The 20,390-nt window shown below is 50.4% G+C and overlaps 1 protein-coding gene across 3 annotated transcripts in view; it reads left to right on the top strand.

The window, feature by feature from the left end:
- The first annotated feature begins 545 nt into the window (after positions 1 to 545).
- HPSE2 (heparanase 2 (inactive)) overlaps positions 546 to 20,390 on the top strand; it is a 107,158-nt gene continuing 87,313 nt past the window's right edge. For 2 of the 3 annotated variants that reach the window (XM_048311689.1, XM_048311688.1), the window contains exons 1-3: positions 546 to 1,119; positions 2,137 to 2,294; positions 13,850 to 14,011. In XM_048311689.1, the coding sequence (XP_048167646.1) occupies positions 860 to 1,119; positions 2,137 to 2,294; positions 13,850 to 14,011 (580 nt within the window). In that variant the 5' untranslated portion in view covers positions 546 to 859. The remainder of the gene's footprint in view (positions 1,120 to 2,136; positions 2,295 to 13,849; positions 14,012 to 20,390) is intronic. The other variant, XM_048311690.1, reaches the window with a different exon arrangement.

The raw sequence follows: 20,390 nt of genomic DNA, 5'->3' as shown, positions 1-20,390 counted from the left end.
TCCCCTCTCCTTTCCCTGTTGGTGGTCGGACACCAATGGGGGCGGAGGAAGGCGGGAAAGAGCGACCAGCGGCTCGGTTCCCTGCTGTGCTCGACGGCCTTCGTGCGAGGACCGGCTGAGCCCCAGCTTCGGGCAGGGCGCACCGAGCGTGCCGCGTCGGGGCTCCGGGGTGCTGACGGTCCCCAGCCCCGCTGCGCCCGTCGGGTCCCAGGGAGCCTCCAGCGCTCAGCCCCGAGGGCCTCGCCCAGCACCGCGGGTCCCGGCGCGGTTTGGAGCTAACTCTTCCCGCAGGCAGTGTTTGGAGTCTTTTTCGGGGTGATTACCCCCCTACCCCCCCCTTTCCCCCACCGGGCACCCCAGGGCCGTCCTCCCTGCCTTACCGTCTCTGTCGCTCCTGCAGCCGGCGACCATGCCGGACCGTACTGGCCGGTCCCCACGCTCCAGCCCCCGTCCCGAGGTCCCTGGTGTCTCGGTGTCCCGATTCCGTCCCAGTTTTGCGTGGTGCTGGGGCTCCCGCCGCCGAAAACGTTCGCCGGAGCCGGCGCGAAGCGAAAGCTCGGTGTTGGCGGGGCTGCGGCAGGGCGGCGGGCCCCGAGCCGAGGGGGTTAAACCAGGAGCCTCCCCTTACCTTCAAAAAGTTAAAAATGTCTGGAGCCTGCATCTCTTAAAGGGGCGGTGCTGGCTGCAAGGAGTCTTGGCACCGGCTGCGAGAAAGGCTGGTCAGGGGCGTGAGTTCCCCTCCACCAACACCAAAACATTGCAAAAAAAGGCAGAGCGCCCCACACTTTAGATAAGGACAATTAGCCACCAGCGAGCCCCTGCAGACAGCGAGTTAATTAGGGGTTTCCTGCTCTCCGGCATGCCCTGTCCCAGCTCCTGCCCCCCGGGGCTCTTAGCCCTGATGGCACCTGGGCTGGCCCTCATGGCCACCTTCTCGCTGCCCTCCCAGGCTGGGGACAGGAGAGCACTGCCGGTGGAGAAACCTCCAGGTGTGAAGGGAAGAACTCTCATTCTCCTTGATGTCAACACCAAGAGCCCTGTCAGGATAATCAGTGAGAATTTCCTCTCCCTGCAGCTGGACCCCTCCATCATTCATGATGGCTGGCTCGATTTCTTAAGGTAAGGCAGGAGCCCCCCGGCGCCCTCTCCACGCCGCCCGCGGGGCGCCCCGGCGGCCCCGCCGCCCAGCCCTGCCGGGCTCCGCGCTGCTGGCGGCGCTTGTTGTGACGGAGGGAGCGAGGCCATGGTTTCCATTAAGATGCACATGTTTGCAATGGAGAAAGCATTTCGGAGACTTATCAGTTATGACTGCAAAAATGTCGTGCTCCCCTCGCTCCAGCAACCGCTCCTCTGCAAAAGCACAACACGGGGCCGAGGCAGCACAGGGGAAAAATCAAAATCAAACAAAAACCAGCAGCAGGAACGGGGCCGCCTGCCTAGCCGAGCCGAGCCTTCCCCGGGTCCCGACGGGCAGAGAGCGGGTGTCGGCCAGGTCTTCTGAGCCCTCCGCTCCCCGGACTTCCAGCCCCGCGCGGGGGGCAGAGCCGGGCTGCAGCTGCGCTGGGCTCCACCGGCGGTGCGGAGCGGCCGCGGCCTGGAGGCGCTGGGACGGCCAGAAAGCCTTCTCCCTGCTGAGTAAGTCGGGGAGGGAGAGCGGGTCTCCTCCGCACGCCCGCTCCGAGGGTCCTTTCGGCAGCAGAGGAAGGAGCGGGGCGAGGATGCGGGAAGGCGCGAGCGAAGCGGAGCCGGGACGGCTCCCGCTTTTCTCCCCTCCCCGCTTTTCTCCCCTCCCCGGCGGCTCGGCCCGCGGCACGGTCCCGCGTGGCGCTGAGCGCCTCTGCCTCCTGGACGCCGCTGCACTTGTCCGGGGGGCGCCGGCGGGACGGGGGGGAGCCGGGCCCGCCGGCCTCCGGGCCACCACCGGCGGGCGGGGCGGCTGCCCGCTCCGGGGCCGCGCCGCTCGGCCCGCGCAGAGCCCCGCAGCCGGTGGTACCGCGTCGCACAGCCCCGGGCGGGGCAGCGGGGCCCGCCAGGCAACGGCGGGTCCTCGAGCCCCGCGGTCCCCGGTCGTTGGCGGTACTGGGGAAGCGAGGGCCCGGCCCACGGCTTCCTCAGCCCTCTCTCTCCTCTCCCCAGTTCCCGGCGTCTGGTGACCCTGGCGCGGGGCCTGGCCCCCGCCTTCCTGCGCTTCGCGGGCAAGAGGACGGACTTTCTGCAGTTCCACAACGTGAAGAACCCGGCCAAGAGCCGCGGCGGGCCCGGCCCCGACTACTACCTCAAGAACTACGAGGATGGTGAGCCCCGGGGCCGGGGCGGGGGGCGGGCGCTGCAGCGGGGGGCTGCGGGAGCCGGGCGGTCCCGCTCCGCCTGCCCCGCTCTCCCCGAGCCCGGCGGGGCCGTGCGGCGCCCGGGCACGCCGCCGCCGGGCACCGGGCGGGAGAGAATTCCCGTACCCTTTCTTTCCCGAGAGAGGGGAGCCGAGGAGCTCGGCGGAGCTCGCCCGCCCGCCCCATTGCCGGTGGATTCGGCGAGTGTCGGCCCTCGGGAACAAAAGACCAGCACTGGGGAGCGAGACTTTGCATATTCCCCCGCCCCGCTGCGTCCTTCCTCTCCCTTTGCCCCCGAGTGGGCAGCACCGCCCGCAGAGGAGACTTTGCCGCGGCTCCAGGCGGGGGCCGGGCATCGGAGCCCCGGGAACTCTGTGCACGCCTTGTCCCGCGCTTCTCCCGCGGCTCTCGGGAGCCCTGCCTTGCCCCACGGACCTCGCCGTTGTGCGCTTTCTGTGCCCGCCGCAGCCCCTTGGGCTCCCCGCTGCCCCTCCCGGCTTGGTGACGGTCGGTCGCCGCGTGCCGGTGCCCGGTCGGGGCTGCTCCCCCTCCGGACCGCTCGGCCATCCGAGCTCTTTCCAAAGTCACCTCTTGGCCCCTGCCTTTCCGCTGCTCCCCTCTTCGCCGTCTGCCCTTCTCCCCATCGGACCTCAGTACACAAAAGGCTTTCACCTTTCGCGGCCCATAATTCACACAAAGAAACTGCGTAGAAGAATTAGGGCCACATCTCCGTCCTAAGGCATTTCTTTTATGAAGCAGAATACCATGTCCACATGCAAGAATTTATTGATTTTTCTCTCTTGCTTTGTTTCTTTTTTTAAAGAAACAAGCTTTTTTTTTTTTTTTCCCCTTACTCAACGACTTAAAAAATTAGCTTAAGATTTTTCCATAAGTAACTGTGAAGGCCAAATAATGCCAGACAGATCCCACTGGGCAGGTCTGTGGAACAGAGGAAATTTTGCAGAGATCTAGTCAGCAGCACAGTCCTGAATGGAAAAAGCAGATGCGTTTGCCAGTTTTCTGATGGCTCTCACTCCCGCTGTTTCCCCACATAACATCTGATCGCTCTGAGATGAATGTCCCTCTATTCCCACACACAGGCAGGTGGGTAAGTTTTTGTGCTCCATCTTTCACTTGGTCTCCTAGCTGGGGCAATCCTGATGTTATTCCTTGTTTTTCTTCTTGTGACAAATCTCAGTCGAAAGGTTTGTTTCAAGTTCTGCCTGCTGAGATGCACTTGAGGAAAAAATGCTTACCAAACTTGCCACAGACACCTTGTACAGTAGAAATTAAGTGTGGTGCATAAAATTGTGGATGGGACTTATACAAAACGTTTGTAAGAATAAATTTCCCCACCTTCCATATTTCAACAGCTTGCAGGAGAGAACTTACTTATTAAATGTCTTCACAACAGCTTCCATGTTAAGGAAGGACTGAAATATTTTGGCTTTTTTTTTTTCAGTTTTCCTCATGGCAATAAAATTGAAATGTAGCAGCCTTCAAAATGAAGCTTTTCATAGAAGTTGTAACCACAGGTCTTAACTTTTCATCACTTAAATATGGAACAGGACCATTATAAATGTGGGTGAAGGAAGGAGAAGACACATGTGGTGTGTATCAAGCATTGGTGTAAATCAGAAAGGTGTGGCAAAAGGGATTTCCTGCCTGGAAGCAAAGCTCTCGTATTTGTTCTTAAGATCTGTGTGCAAACTCCAAGGCTAGAGTTGCTAGTAGCTCACATCCTTTTGTGCTGAGGCTGCACTAAGTGCTTCACTTGAGGGATCTGGTTCTCCGAAATAAAATCCTGGGGCCACCACAGCTCTTTGCCCTGCTGTACTGGGTATGAGCAGCCATCTTCTTCATTTGAAAAACTGGTCCCATTTTTGTTCCCTTATCTGTGGCTCACCCAGGACCTGCTTGGGATCAGGGCATGTAGTTTGCTCTTGCTGCTAAGGACTTACATCCTCAACAGACAGTACAAAAAACCGATGGCAATCAGCACCTGAGCATGGGGGAAGCCAACAAGCATCCTGCTAGGTACCCTTCCTTCTCCCCAAGCTGTCTGGGGTGGTTGGGGTTGTTTTCCATGTCCATGGACTTTTATATGTCCAATACCCATTTTCTGGAATTTCATATAATGGCATGGGAGTGGGGAAGATGTTGGGGGGCTTGATTAGTTAAAAAAAGTCAGAAAACATTTAAAAGATAAATCAGTGAATTTTTAAGTCCTATGCATCACCTTAGTGACTTTTAGTGATGTGACAATTGATTGTTTGGTTGTTTTTTGCTTTGAGTGTTTGTCTTTTTGCTGCTTCTGCCCGTGGGTGCCCACAGACTCCAGGCCTATGCCCCAGAGTCTGGGCTCTCTTTGCGGCCTCCACGGGTGTTCCTGTGCCTCGTGTTCTCCTGTGGCCCGGGCACAGAGTGGGAGGGAAGGGCACTTCTTATGTTCCTCTAAGCTGCAGCAACTCATAGAGTGCAGGACTGAGAGATGAAGGGCATGTGTGCAAGTGTGCTCAGAGAACTGCAGTTACAAGTGAGTGACTGTGAGTGGTGTTCACATCACAGGCAGCTGCACCCCACTGTGTGCTCACAGGCCACACTGCTGTGGCCCTCTCAGGCATTCAGATGGGAGGCAGCAACAGCAACAGGACTGCTTTGCATCATCCTTCATGGATCCTGTGACCATGCTTGCTAGAGTTGAAATGAATCTCTGTGCAGGGATCTTCATCCTGTAAATCCCCCTCTGCCACCCTGGTGCTCTTCAGACCAGATATTCCTCACTGCTCGCTTCGAGGGTTTTTTCCATCTCTGTGGTGCTCTGCCTTCCTGACTATCAGACCTCCTCAGAAATACACTTTACTCTTTCCCCTCCACTTAAAATTGTATTTGATTCCCTTTCAAATGGTCCCAACTATGCACACCTCCACCTTCTGAAAATTGTTTTTACCTAGGCTTACCTTTGGGTTCATCAACCCATCTTTTCTCACTTCTTTCTTCCACAGAGAGTGTAGACACTCTCTGAGGGTAGTAATAGTTGCTTTTGACTTGTATCTAAAATGTACTTCATTTTCCTGAAACAAGGTGTTTCCTTTAGGTTTCAGGGTAACTCTTTTCTTGTTCAGATTTTTCCTGGAAACACAGACCTGGAGGTATTGTGTATTACCTGGTGTGTGTGATATCTTTCCTTTGTAAGTCTGAACAGCCTCACCCCAGTCTAGACTAGTCATGTCTGGGCAGCAAAGGTAGCAAAGTGGTGCATGCTCTGTGGTGACTGCCCACAAAGATGGTGCATGTGTCAATTTGTTTTCAGCATTGCATATAAAACTGGCACAGCAGTTTCATCACCTGCTGGCAGATTTGTCAGTACCTGACAGAGTGACTCATAAAAGGGGATGCCTATGATAGATGGTTGTGGTGAGCCGTGGGGTGTGCAGTCCCTGTGGATGGTAGCATGGCTATAGGTACCTCCTGGACTTTGCTAAATATTAGGTCATTTAATGTGTTATATTAACACCCCACCTATGTTGCACACTGGGTGGCTTCCATTTCATGCAGCCCCTACTTTGGATGGTCAGTCCTGGAGTCCACCCTCTTTGGATAAGGCATTGGCCAGCCTGAGGTTTGTTAGAAACAGAAACCCAGTTTAATGTATGTCAGGCTCTCTGGTACCAGGAGGTGGGGCTGTGCCAGAGACTTTTTGACATTTTATGATCAAGAGGTGTAACATTTTTAGCCTGAGAGACTTTTCCCTCCCTTAAATGGTGTTTCTCTGTATATGCCCTCCTGAGTTCATTTTTCTTCCCCAGCTGTGCTCAGCATTGTGCTTTGTTATCTGGAGATGTTTTTCTGCTGCCATAGGCACGTCCGATTCCAGGGCAGGTACCAAGATGTGAGGTTTCACGCTCAGTCTATCAGTGGTAAATCTGCTCCTCCTTTAGCTGCTGGGTTGCCTAACAAGCAATCTGTTCAGCCTGTTCTTTCAACTGCCTCATGTGTGCCAAGGACCAGTTGGGTCTGAGGAATGGAACAACAAGAAACACTGGCCTCTGGGAAAACACACTTGAGCAGCTCTCTTTGGAGCAAAAGCACAGGTTGCTGCCCATACAAAACCTCTTCTGAAGCTGAGTTTGCTAAAACCTGACTTGCATGCTGTCCTGGAGCTTGGCGTTGGAGAGTTATGTGTGTGTGGAGTCCTGGTCTTGTTTCAGCAAGAGATGCTGCAGGTGCTGTCTCAGTGCCTGAACCTAGAGCCCGTTTTGGAAGCTCCTTGCCGGTGCTCCAGTATGAGTTTGGTGGGGTAATGTGGAGCCCCCTCATCTGCAGGGTGATCCTCAACTGCCTCTCTCCTCAAAGCCACACAGCCCAGCTTTGGACAACCTGTGGTGACATAGACATCGCTTATAGATTCCCCCTGTGCGTATGTGCTGTGAAGAAAGACTCCCAGGGAAAAAGAGAAGTTACTCATAGCTGGAGTTCTTAAAGATGCATTGGCCCAACTGCACAGATTCTCACTCCTGTCCCTCAGCATTTTGTAGACTTTTGTAACCTTTTTGTGCTGAGACCAAAGGACACTTGGTGTGGCCCTGTGTGGGCCATGGGAGGGAGAGGGGAAGGGGAGTACATTTGAATGCTGCATGTAGTGCACCAAAGAAGTTTTCTGAACTGAAGTGTGTATGAGCAACACATTTCAAAAATACTCTTTTAATTGCTCTTTAGTTGCTTCCTTCTATTTTATGTCTTTTTTTTTTTTTAAGAGGATAATAGGCGTATGGAAAAATGGCCAATTACAACAAAAAAAAATCACAAAGACATGTTTCTTAAGCCTTCCATACTAGTCAGGGGATTTTGCAGTATAGTGTGGGAAACTTCACATCATGCTGTGTAATACTGGCTAAGTTTTCTGTGTGTTCTTTCAGTGTTGGATCCATTCCTTCAGGCATCCTCAGGACCCCAACACTACATCTAAGCCTCAAAATTTGTGTGGCAGTGGGAATGTATTCTCACCCTTGCTCAGTCCATAGTGCATAGGGGTCTTCTAGGATGCCATGCTGTTTGAACATGTTCCAGGGTATTGAGAGGAAAGGAAGATAATAAACTGTTAAACGACCTGAGGATTCCTTTATGTGTGTGTGTGTGGTTACACGGGGGCTGGAGCTGACCCCAGCTAGGGCTGCTGTTCCCACCTTTCTGCCCTTTCTGGCATGTTCCTGCCCTCTTCCACACCTGGAGCCTGAGTCTGCGTGGTGAGTCAGTTCAGGCATCTCAGCTGACCAAAACTTGGTGGTGGAGAGGTGGCTGCACTTCAACTTGTTCAGCTGCCAAATTGATTAATGCTGCATGACGGTGCAGAGGTGTAGAGCACAGTGCTGGGAAACTCTGCATTGAAGGCAGATGGGACTGCAGCAGTGTCAGTCTTGGTCAGATTAAATCCTTCAAATCTGTGTCCTGAAGGCAGGAAATCTCACCTCTTGTTTCTCTGCCATCAGAAGGGTTGGTCCCCATGCTTTCTTTATGATCTGTGCACTGTTCTGCTGCTTCCCTTGTGTGGCTCTGGCACATTTCTGATCCTCTGCTAAGCCAGCAGAAAACTATTTTAAGTAAAAAAAAAAAAAAAAAAGCAACAGTTTTACTGCGAATTTAGTGAGCAGGATCATGAGGATCATCATGGAGTATGAGGATACCTGAGCCAGAGGAAGGGAGGGTTGTTGCCGTATGTCTGGGAGTGTCCCTTTGGCTCTGCCAGCTCATAAAACTGCAGTAGATGTTTCTGAATGGAGAACCGTCCTGTTGTCCTGGTAAAAATGAGCAAACGAATTTTCTTTTATTCAAAGAATCATCTTCTGTTTCTGGTCACCCAGGGCCCCTTTTCTGTCTGCTTTGTGTCCCTCGACAGTTTAGACATCTGTCCTTTCAGAGCTTGAAGAGGAAATAGTTGTTCTTTTCACCCTCTGAGTGTTTCAAACACAGCCCCTTAGCCGAGCTGTAGCATTTCAGGCATAGCAAGACCTCAGTCCCCAAGAGGGGAAGATCCTCTGATGTCCTTTGGACTTCCGGGATTTGCCAGACCTGGGGCTGCTCTATGCCTCAGCATGAGCTCTGAGGCAGCCTCCTGCTCCCTAGTTCCCAGGAACCACGACTACAGGGAAGGAGCTACAACCTGCTCTGCCTGTATAAGGAGTCCCAGGGCTTAGTTTTTTTCCTTAGAAATTAGAAAATAATAAAAAAGTTGTAGAAATCATGTTACACAAGGTAAGGGAAATACTGCCTAGGCAGGAGACACTTCCAAAGATTGTCTATTTATCTCCACTTTTTCTTTTTAAATTAAACACTGTTCTGCTAGAATCATGCATGAGAAGGGCTTTAATAACTGAAGGAAATGGTGCAATCAAACAATTAACTCCTGATTAGCTAGCCATTTGCTTGCGAATTGGTGAGATTTCTATGGTCATATATTTAATTGTTTATAATAAGCATCCTAAATTCTCTAAAAAATTTACATATTTTTGTTAGTTTCACACTTCTTTCTATGCCACATCTACTTTGTATGAATTAAAAGTGATTCATGCAAAGTTATATGCATGGGGAAAGACATATGACTTTTTGTACACAACTATCCATTCTAAATCAGCATTTGGCATTCAGGGAAAATGTTCTGAACTTATTATGGCTTGGTCTCTGAATGCATTTGGGTAAGTAAACAGTGATTCTAATGTTAGGGATATTAGAAAATAATTGAAAAAACTCACTGAGAGCATTCTTATGCTGTAAGCAAACTAGGTGCTGACACACTAATCAGTGTAAAGGATATATATATGAGGGGTAGGATGATGGAAATGAGCAAAGTCATATCTTTCACTCAGAGATTTTTCATCTTGGGAAAAATGACAGATTATTTCAAATGCTGTGAGCTCGGTGTCACACAGAGAAGACAATTTGGGAATGATTATTTCCTTGTTTTCATGACACAAGAAATAGGAAGCATCCAGTGGAATTATTACATATAAAATGAACAAATATTACTTTTTTTTTTAATATGGTAGGAAACAACTTGTGGAACTCATTGTCAGGGAACTTCTCCCAGCTAAAATAAAGGAATAATACTAATGTGTCAAAAATTTGCCTATTAAAGACGGGCACGATGGGGATGGAGTTTGTGTCTTGAGAAATCTGTCTTTGTAAATAAAAGTTCTGTTCCCAATTTTACAATCACTGGGAATTTTATAATAATTCCAGCAGACAAACCTGTTTTTTAAAGCATTTTAAAATGTGTTGATTTAAAAAGTAGGTATTTTACAAGTTTGGCAACATGCAAATTGTAGGACCTTTCCTTGGTCACTCATTAAACAGCTATTTAACCTTGGTACTAACATAATGTCCTAATATTCCATTTTTTAGAAAAAGTATTCGGGTTTTGTTAGAATAAAATCGATTTTTTTTCCCCCCTTTTGAATTCACTTTTCAAGACTGAAAATCTGAAGCAAACAGTCCCATGAGGAGGATGGCCAAACTCGGCTTGTTCTGTTTCCATGGCAGTGGTGACTCCTGCTGGAGCGGTGATCGCTGTGGGCAGTGCTCGCTTTCACACACACAGACACAGAAAGATGAGTTGCTTCTCCTCTTTACCCTTCCGTCACACATCCCTCTGACAATAACCACATCCCTCTGCCCTCTCCGCATAAACCTGGGGCTGTGCCTTCCTCCTCCCATCTTCCAGCTGATCAGCTGCAATAGTCTGTGTCTGCTCCATGACTCCGGCCGCTCCTGGGATGGAATCGCCTATGGGCAGATGGTGGCCTGAGCCATGGGATGGTCACTTGTACACCGGCCATACTGACACCATATAAATTCTCGGCTAGAGAAGCTCACTCTGTGCAAGGGAAACCTGGCCCTGGCTGGGAGCTGTCTCCACATGCTGTGCCCCGTCCTCGAGGTCTCACAGCTTGGAACCTCTCTGCCTTGTGGGAAATGGTGACTGAAACCGCTTGGTGCAGGTGATTCACAGAAAGGGACTGGTAGAGCTCAGCTCGTCCTAGGATGCCCGGAGAAGAGCATCGCTGCCCTTGTGCCACTCCTGAAGGGTGTTTTCTAACTTGTTCTTCAACGTTTCCCCGGTAGTTTCGGTGACCTCCATGGGCGGCGTGCGCGGAAGCGCAGCAGATATTCCGAGGCGGGACAGAGATGTGTGCGGGCACTCGGAGACAGAACAGCGTCCTCCGGCCCAACTCCGCAGCCTGGCGAGGGGAGAGCTCCTGCGGGATGCCGGCTCCTCAGCCGCTCCGGGCGGGGTGGGACCGGCGCGGGGCCCGAGGCTGTGCCGGAGCGGGCGCTCCGCCGCCGGGATTCCCGGTCGGTGCCTGCCGGCAGCCGCAGCTCACCTGGCCGCCACACGGGTGTGCTCCCGCCATTCCGCTCGGCGCTGCCGGGCCCGCACCGCGCTGCCGCCGCCGCCGCCGCCGCGGGACCCGCGCCCGCCGCCCCGGAGCGCCGCGCCCGCCGGGGTCCGGCCGCGGGGGAACCTGAGCTGGCCAGGGTACTGACCCGGCCCGCCGGGGGCACGGCTCCTGGCCTGCCGGCTTTGGAAAATCCTCTGGGGCTCCCACATCTGGAGTTCTTTCGCACTCCTGCCAGGAGCTGCTCGGTTCCGTGTTCTGCTGGGCAGTTTTATTGCCTTTTTCTTTTTTTTTTTTATTGGGCTCAGGAAGGCCGTGAGTGCCCTTCTCCTGCCCACTCGGGGCTGCCCTGCCCAGATCCTCCGGGGTACCCTCCTCCTTCTTGGCCTCCTTGCATCTGTCTTCTTTTTTTATCTCTTCCTTTTAAGATTTCAGAGCTGAGAACTCCTTGCTGTCTGCGTCCCTCGGGTTGTACTTGCTGAGATTTCCCCTAGGCCTTCAGAAGCTGTGGTCTGCCATCCCTCTTCCCTCAGTGCTGCTGGTTCAGCAGAGTGGTGCAGAGGTGCCTGTGCCTCCTTCCCTGCACTGAGCACAGCCTGCTGGGGTATGAAGGACCAGGCACTGACTTCCTTGGTGAGATCCATATCCCAGGCATCTGCCCACAGTTTCAGCTGGAGTCATTATGACTGTGAGGTCCACCTCCATCTTTAAGTCTTTGGCAAGTTTCTTGGGTTCTTCACCAATCTGAGAAGACAGGACCTTGCATGTCTTGCCTCTGCTTCCTGAGTGTCTGCAGTGGCAGCTCTCAGAGAACCCCATGAACATAACTATCAGAGAGTGCTCCGACTTCTGTGCCCTGCATGCTTTCCGCTACCCTCACAGGGATTTGCCTGAATGTGACTTGACATCTTTGTGGTAATCCCTGTCACAGCAGCTTTATCACAACACTGCTCCTGCTCTTCATTCCTGGGCCTGCCCTTTGTCCCCAGGCCCTGCTGACAGTGCATGCAGAGCCATCCCTGTGGTCCCCAAAGATGGATGTCACACAGGACCCACTGCCATGGTCCTCTGCACCCTCCAAGGTGCTGGACCCTGACCCTGCTCCTGGGCCAATGGTTCCTCCACATGGGTCCATATTGGCCCTGGTTTGGGTTTTAGATGTCATCCATTCCATTTAGGAAATAAACTTGTTTTGACCCAGCCTGGACTCCCTTACAGCAGTTTGAAGGGAATTGCAGACAGCTTATTGACCATTGAGTTTCAAACCTGTCTGCCTCTCAGTCTTCTCCTCCTTCAGGGCCTCCTTGATGTGTTTGCCTTCATTTTGCCTTGAGGTGGGGGGTGTACAGCTCTTGCCTTCAGTTCTGTAGGAAGGGAAAACCATCACCCAGGAAGGTGAATGGCTGTTCATGGGCTCCACGTGACTCCAGGAGCCCATGGCAGCAATACCCTTTCTGGTGTGGGAGAGAGGTAAGGTGGCATTTCTCAGTCTTCAGTTCTCCAAACATTTCACACAACAGGGGTTCAGGATTTTACCATTCATTAGTTGGGCAAAGGTTGGGTAGGTCCAAGTCTTACTTAGTGCCTACCTAAGAGAATGTGCACTAAAGCACATGTTTGAGGGGTGTGTGCTCATTAGCTGCAGAGGAACATTAGTCCTTTCTCTTGCTCCATCTCACTGATGCCCTTGTGCTGGGTGTAGAAATATTGAACCATATTTTCATGGTAGCTGGATGCTGCCCAGTATCCACTCCTGAGTATGCTAGCTGTGGGTGTAGGAGAGAACTCACGTGGCTAACTACAGACCATGGGTACTTTAATGACATTGCTGTTCTGAGCAGTCGTTTTAGACAGGCTTTAGAGAAGTTGTAATAATCTCAAATGCAGAAAAGAGATAGAACACATCCTGGGCAGGGAAGTGTGGTGAGTCTAGGATGAGGCTCAGAGACAGGAAGATAATGTGGCTTCCAGTCCTCCACTGCATGTTTGGAGGCAGTTCCCTGCCAGCCCAAGACATAGCACAGCTTTGAACCTAAGTTTGCTGAACATGAGATTGGACACCTCAAGAGACAGGAGCATGACTTTTGGAAGCAACTTAGGTGTTTCTTGATGTGCATAACCATAAAGGAGCTGGAGAGTGTGTGTGTAGCAAGGTGTGACTCTCTTCTGACAAAAACCTCCTTCAGCAGCTTCTAGCTAGATGGGAATTGAACCAAGCAAAGATCAACCTCGTGAGGCAAAGTAACCTTATGCAATGTGGTGGAAGAATTCCAGCTTCGATCCTTGCTTATCAGAGCTGGCCGCCTGAGGTTTTGTAAGAATTATCATCTGGTGCCTGTGGATCTGAACATGTTACAGAGTTTATTAAACTCATAAGGGACCTTGCAAGGACCTTGCAAGTTTGCACCATTTCCCTTCTGCTTAGACTGCCATATCTTACTTGATTCTTGTTCTGCCTTGCTACTTCATCATTCTCTTCACCCAGCATGTGAGTAGTTCTAGGAGAGAGAATATCCTATTCTTATCTCACAATATGACTTAGAGAACGCTCATACGAAGAGAAAACAATTTTTGAATAATCCTGTCTCCTGAATGTCAGGCATTAGAAGGGTACAGACACTTGCTCAAAGAGTCATGAGCCATGCTGACCTGTGATAGCTGCAGTGAAGATAAACAAGGTGAGAACAAGCCTTCTTCATCACCTCTTTGACAGGCAAGGTTGAATGGAAGCCAGGGGTTACTGAAATGGGATTTAGTCTTTTCTCATCATTTAGTGTCAAACACACATGTAACAGGGTTGTAATATAAATGTTGGGAGATTTTGCACTTTCCTGTGAGGGAGGGGTCAGCATTGTAAGAGAGCAACAGCTAGGCAGGTAAAGGATGGAAGGGCCAGTAGGTTTTGTGAGCATACAACTTGAGGTTTGTGTGGAAGAAAAGGAGACTTGGGCTGGGAAGGGTCATTTGATAGGTGGATCCAAGGGGTTTGGATCCTTTTTTGGGGTTGCTCTTGCTGAGTGATGATTGTGTGACTGTCATATTGGCTGGAGATGATCCAAGCATCTGGCAAAAATGAAAATGAAAGCTGAGGTTTGGCCATCTCCCTCTTTTCTTTCCCTTTTGCTGTAGACATTGTTCGCAGCGACATTGCCCTGGATAAGCAGAAAGGCTGTAAGATCGCCCAGCATCCTGACATAATGTTGGAGCTACAGAGGGAAAAGGCAGCTCAGATGCACTTGGTTTTGTTAAAGGAGCAGTTTTCAAACACATACAGCAACCTCACATTAACAGGTAAGGCTGCAAGACCAGCTCGGGAGCCAGGAGCTGGGTCTAGTTCTTGCTAACTCACAGGTGTGTTAAAACCCTCGGGTTCTTCGCCTCTGTATGAATCAGCATCTCTCTGGCTGCTTCTGTTTCCAACCACGGTTACTGGGTATTGGGAGGGAAAGGACCAGCAGGAACTGGAGGTGGACTCATAAGGCCTCTGCAGCTGGCACCTATGCAAACACTCCAGATTTGGTGTCCCTGAACAGAACATTTTCTACAGTCTGACCTAAGCAGAATACCACGGCATGTGAAGTGCTGGAGAAATCTCCCTGCTAACTGTTCACGTCGATGGGGCTGCAGCAATTACTAAATTTGGAGTCCTTTAAGCTGCAGCTGATTTTTTTTCTTTCCAGAGCATGCACTTTGTGTGAACCCAGTAAATATTAAAGAGCAAATATAAAGGGATAATGGCCTAGACAGAGATGAGAGGATACTCTTTTTCTGGCAACTGTTTGTATTATCCAGGGAACAGAATCTCGATGGAGGAGACTGCCACATTTTGGATACACATTTAATGGTGCTTGTAAAGGACTGATGTCTTCAGGCAGTGAGTGGGCAGAAAGATGGGATCCCAGCAGCCAGCAGGGTCCTTTCATATCTCTTCTCCTTATCACTACAGCTGGATGAGCCACAGACAACAGGAAGGAGGAAGAGACTAATAAATCAAACAGGACCCCCTTGTCCTCTTGACAAGTCCCTTTCCTGTGAAAGGCAGGCAGGCATCTTATTTTTATAAGAGAGAGGGCCCTGTGCTCTGTCTGGGGAGGAGATGGCAAACCCCATGGTGGCCTTCCCCTGCTGCTGGGCTGGGAGAGACAAACTGGTCCTGAACAACCTCCTCCTCTCTGCTGCCACCCCTAATTCAGTGCCCAGCCCCTGCCTGGAAGCCAGAATGGGTCTGCATCCTCACCAGTAAGCTCTAGCTCTCCTGGGGACATCAGCTGTGTTGGAGCTCTAGGGGACCCCACAGAGGTGGGATGGTGACACCAGCACTACCGAAAGGCTCAGCCCAGGGGTCACTGGATACTGGGGCCATGAGTGTAGCTGAATCGCATCATTCCTGAGGGCCCAGCATTTAAATGGGATCCTCAGAGCCGTTTCTCATTCTCTGTAACGTAATCCACTTGGCTGTTTATTCCCAGTACAACTGCTGGAATCAACATTGTCAGCTTTTCCCCTGACATCTTGCTTACTTTCCACTAAACAAACTTCCCTCGAGAAGTGAAGCTGCTCTCCCCTATCCTCCTTCCCTTGCTGCTTCAAAAGCTCTCTGGCATTGCTCACATTTTTTACAGAACCTGCAGAGCAGAGGTGCTACCTGGTTATCAGCTTAGCTCTTAGCCTTTCCAAGTGTGTTTACAGGATAGTTCAGAAGGTTTTAGCTCTAGCTCTCCAGGGTGGAGAGAGCAATTTCACCATAATATTACCCAAAGAACTATTTTAATGTTCTTTAACTCCCTTTGAATGTGAGCAGAGCAACTTCATAATTGTTATGAAGTTTAATCTTTTATTTCATAGACGTAGTCTGAGAACATGGACTGTAGACAGCTAAGCATAATATTTAACTGGAACTCTACTAACTTGTGTAAATATTTCCCTTCTCTGTGATGGATCTGGTGTTTGGGGTGGGTAGAGGGGGTTGTACATCTGTTGCAGAAGGGCATTTCTTACCTTCAAAATTCAATCAGAGTTTGCTTGAGGACTTCTTTTTGTTCTGCACAGTGGGTTTGTACAGTGCTACAGGGAGTCCCCAGGTCATGAGGCAAGGTGCAGAGCAAGAATGCAGATGTGGTTTAGGGAGTCCTTAGTGAAGGACTGAGTTTGCAGGGACGGAGTATCCATGAGATCCTTGAGAACAGGGTTTCCTCCTGGGGGTCTGTATCTAGGAGTCACTTGACCTCATGCAGTGCATGTACTGTGGATGACCTTCGGTGTCCAGCCCAGACTGCAGGAATATTGAACCCCACACCTCAGTGTGAGAGGGCTTCTACTACTGCTAGTTCTTTAATTGTAACCCAAAAATGTAAATGGAATATCTTGCTCAAAGTCATATGAGAATAAAGGTGCTTTATGATGGGATAGCTACTCTAGGAGAGCTTGAGAGTAGAAATACTACTGTGTGGCACTTTTATTCCCTCACCAGTACCACTACCACTGTAGTGATCTGGATAAAAAGTCCCATTCCCTTCTTCCTCTTCCTTGTTCTCCTCCTCCTCATCCTCCTCCTCCTCAGTAATATAGTTATATGAACAATTTGAAAGACTATAGATCAGGCCTCCCACTCTGCCTGCAAGTGTGGACAAGGGATTCTGCCAACAAACTTTCATGCAGTATCCTCACGGGTTTAGGAATGAAAGCTCTTAGAGTGCAGGGCATGTGATTCTGCAGTCCCTGTGGCATCAATGTAAGTTGGGGGCTTCTTCAAATCTATTCACCAGTTGCATATAATTCCCAGTGTGTTCCTTATTTCAAGCATCAGGCAGGGCTCTGTTGTACTGGGATTTAAGCTGTTCACAGCAGCAGGTACCTCCAAGGTAAGAGGGTGTCTTAAAATGAAATGTGTGTTTTTGTGCTAAGACACAACTGAGACTGAGTGAAACCAGGCAGTCTTTCTGGCTCTCATTCCTCCAGGAACACATGTGAGACTCTGGCTTAGACCACTTCGGTTTCTCTCATCGAGTACGAGCCTTCCTCAGCTCCTGTCTGCAGGCTTTCTCTTGCATCTTGCCGCTGATTTCTGTATGTGATCTTTCCAGGCTTACTGAGCCTGCCTCCCTGACATGAGCAATCGCCTTTGATCTGGGACAGTGCTATTTGAATGCTGTAAAATATTTTGAGGTTTATTAATCTTTGCTGTTTCCCCTGCAGTGCTCAGAGATGGGTATCTCGTTTCACAGATCAGCATCTCTCATGCTCCCGCGTCAGTCCGCGGTAGAGCAGGGGGAGAGTGCACAGCACTGCCTGCTCGCCTCTGGGAACCAGCTCTCTGAGCTCAGCCCTCCGTGGGATGGGGGAGCAGAAGGAATCTGTCCCTAGAAATGCTTCTTTGCTCCTTCGCAGCTCACAGAGCAAGCAGCGATTCTTTTTGTGTTTAGGATCAGCTAGGGTAGAAGTTGCAATCCTCACAGCAGGCTCCCCTCTTTTGCAGCCCTCAGAAGAAATGTTCAGGCCACAGGAAGGTTATTTTGGAGTCCTGGAACCGGGTGGAGGTGGGGGGGGGGGGCCGGAATGTACAACATAGGGCTGGCAGTAGGTGAGGTGTGAGGAACTGCCTCGGGCAGCGGAGACACAGTGTGCATGCAAATTTTAGAGAGTGAGCTTGTGGGGAGTGGGGCAGCATCAGGCAAAGCTTCGACAGACTTAATCCAAATTTCTCCACCTGTGGTGCCAGTTTGGGCTGGGGTAGAGCACTGCATTTGTGCTTTGAGAGACTGGACATCCACAGGTTTCTGAACTGTTCTTAAGTAAAACCTGTTAAGCCTGTGGAAGAGGGAATTGTTCAGGTCAATAGACATATGTGAAAAAGTGTCCCCTCCTGTATTTGCACGAAGTGTTAAGGGTAACCGAGCTTCCCAAGAAACATGTATGGACTATAAATTTCCCTCAAATACTGCCCCACTGCTCATTCTGAACTATGGAGAAACATCTTTCTGCTCTACCTTCTGCCCGAAACTGTGACACAGATTATTTCTCTGCATCAAGAGACTAATGATGAGAGCTCTCCAGCCTGCCCTGCCACACCATATCTGCACTGAAAAGCCAGTGAGGAGACTGGAAGGTGTGTGGTGGGAGCCCTGAATCCCTGTAATATCATAGAGCACAGCCTCTAAAAGCAGTGATTAAGGGGCCAGACCCTCCTTGCATGGCATGGAATGCTCCCAGTTGACCCTCTGTGGTCCCACCCTGCTGAGGGTATTGGCAGTGTTTCTCCCCACTGCACTGAGAGAGACTTGGAGGGATTAAACTCAGGTGGAACTGATTGGAACGGAGCTGAGAGGTGCCTTCAGTGCATTTCACTGTCTGTGTCCAACACTGCAATCGGGTGTTTTACACTGGCATCCCACTACCCCATTAAGGTAATTAGATAGCTTAAACACTGCCATAACAGCAGCTGAGATTTCTCTGTGAGGTTATTCCTTGAAAAAGACCTACTTTTGGAGATGTTAGCAGCCATGCAGAGATGCTCTTTGTCCAAGGTAAGTGATTTGGGGGTATGAGGTGGTGGTGACAGAGTGCACATCTGCTTTTCACGAGCAGGATGTGTAATGTGGGATGAGTGGAACAAAGCAGGGTAGGAGAGCAGAGTATGCGTGGCTACTGCAGAACACTTATGTGTGGGAGGCACAGAGCAGAGATGAGGGCAGTGTGTCTGCATAAAGGGCTTGCTAGTGAGATACTGTCCCACAGAAATACATTTTTTGCTTCTCCCCAAAGACAACAAGAACCCCAGTTGTAGTTGTTCTTTGGCAGGGAATCACACGGCTCAGGTTGAGCACCTGTGACATGTGTGTTTCCTGCACTTGTGAACCTCCCCTGGTGGTTTTGTGATTCCTGCTGAATGCTGTGGCTCTGGGAGATAGTGGTCCTTGAGCAGGACGTGTTTGTAGGGCCTGAGGCTCATCCCATGGAGTGCTGGGTCTGGAGACAACCATGGCTCAGAGGCTGCTCTCACAAGAGGGTGTGTGTAGGAGGCAGGGCATGGGGCTGGGTGTGTTTTTGGTGCCTGTGCTGCCAGGCAGTAAGGCCACTCTGGTTATTTTTGCTGGAATTTTCCTCAGCTCCACCTAACTCCATGGGACTGGAGGGTGGGCCACCTTGTGATATGGTACCTGACAGGGTTGTTGCAAGGGTAAGTACAGCTTCCTTGCCCTTTTGGCATCTTGTTTGGGATCAGCCTAAATGTGCTGTGGTCTTCACAGCAGTGATACGTATCATAGCTGTGTTACTGGGTGCTGCACAGGCGTGGTCTGCACTGCACTGGCTCTCCAGCTTTCCTTCAAGGAGGGTGCTCCCTGGAGCTGCGTCTCAGGCCTGGGAGTGTATTTTGGACCAAGCTCTCTGCCCTTCTGTCCATCACAGTCCCTTATATTATACACATTATCCACAGAATTGCACAAAATAGATCTGAAAAGGACCTCAAGAGGGCATCTTCTAGCCTTTTCCATGGTAAGTCTGCACCTGATCTCTGCCTGGGGAAAGGTGGATGAGAAGAGGCAATATCTTTTGTGTGACCAGCTGGTACACTTGTAAAATCAGTCAAATTTTGGGGGGTTGAACCCTTCAAAGAAGAAAAAGTAGCATTCAAAGCTAAAAATACAGTGAAAATAGTTACCCAGAATTTGTCTCCTTGATAAGCACAACTGGGGTACTGGTGGAGAAGTCCTGACAGCAAAGGGAACACAATAATGTCATCAGCTCCTGTGGGAAAGAGGGGGAGAGAACTGCTGTGAAACACTGGAGGCTTTCCTGGGAGGAAGGGACCAGGAAAACTGTAATGTCATTAAAACAGTACCTGTACTGAGCCCATAGTTAATGACCAGCAGAGGTGCCAACCTTTTGAGGATAATTTGCAGGTGTCTTCTGAGATCTTGGGATCAGAACCAATGGAATAGTGCTGGGAAAAATAAATCTTGGAAAACAGTCTCTGGTAACTGAGTGGTTTTGTGCCATTATCAGTTGTTTATATGAGCTCATTCTGAAACAAAGTGGCTGTTTGTTTTTACTACAGAGCCTTGTGAGGGTGTTCGCTGTAGCTGAAATATATTGTGTTCCTGGGCATGTCCATGTAAAGCCTGCAGGCTGTCAGGGCTCGGCAGCCAGGCACCAGCACTGCCCAGGTTGTGGGGACATCACTGTTGATGACTCAAATGATGTGGCTTTATCTTTGTTTTAAAGCCTTCTGTGATGGCAGTGATGTACCCTCCCTCAGCAGTCAGCTCTAGGGCATAATTAGCTCTATCATTATGGGGTTGATATTTTTAAAATCTCTTGCTTCGGTTTAAGCCCATGATGGCATGTCCTTTCCCCGTGGATATGGAGAAAAGCTTACAGCACTCCTTTTCTCTTTGCAGAAATCTTTTACATATTTGAGGCTTGTTATCATGTTTCCCTGAGGACTTCTGTTCTCTGCACTGAACAACTGCCTTTCGTTTGGTCTTTTCTCATGTCCATTTTATTTTCAAGTTGAATGGCACGTGCGTAGTTGATTCTGCCTCTTGAGGTCCCTTTCAGCCCTCTACAATTTTTTTGTGGCTCTGTGTTTCGTTGGGATCCCCTGGGCTCTCTCCACTGGGTCTGAGGTGCTTTTTAAGTGCTTTGCCTTGAAATGAGACCAGTATTGCAG

This window comes from Corvus hawaiiensis, chromosome 8 (assembly GCF_020740725.1).
Source record: "Corvus hawaiiensis isolate bCorHaw1 chromosome 8, bCorHaw1.pri.cur, whole genome shotgun sequence".
In the NCBI taxonomy this organism is placed as follows: Eukaryota; Metazoa; Chordata; class Aves; order Passeriformes; family Corvidae; genus Corvus; species Corvus hawaiiensis.
This window is presented reverse-complemented; position numbering and strand designations above follow the sequence as displayed.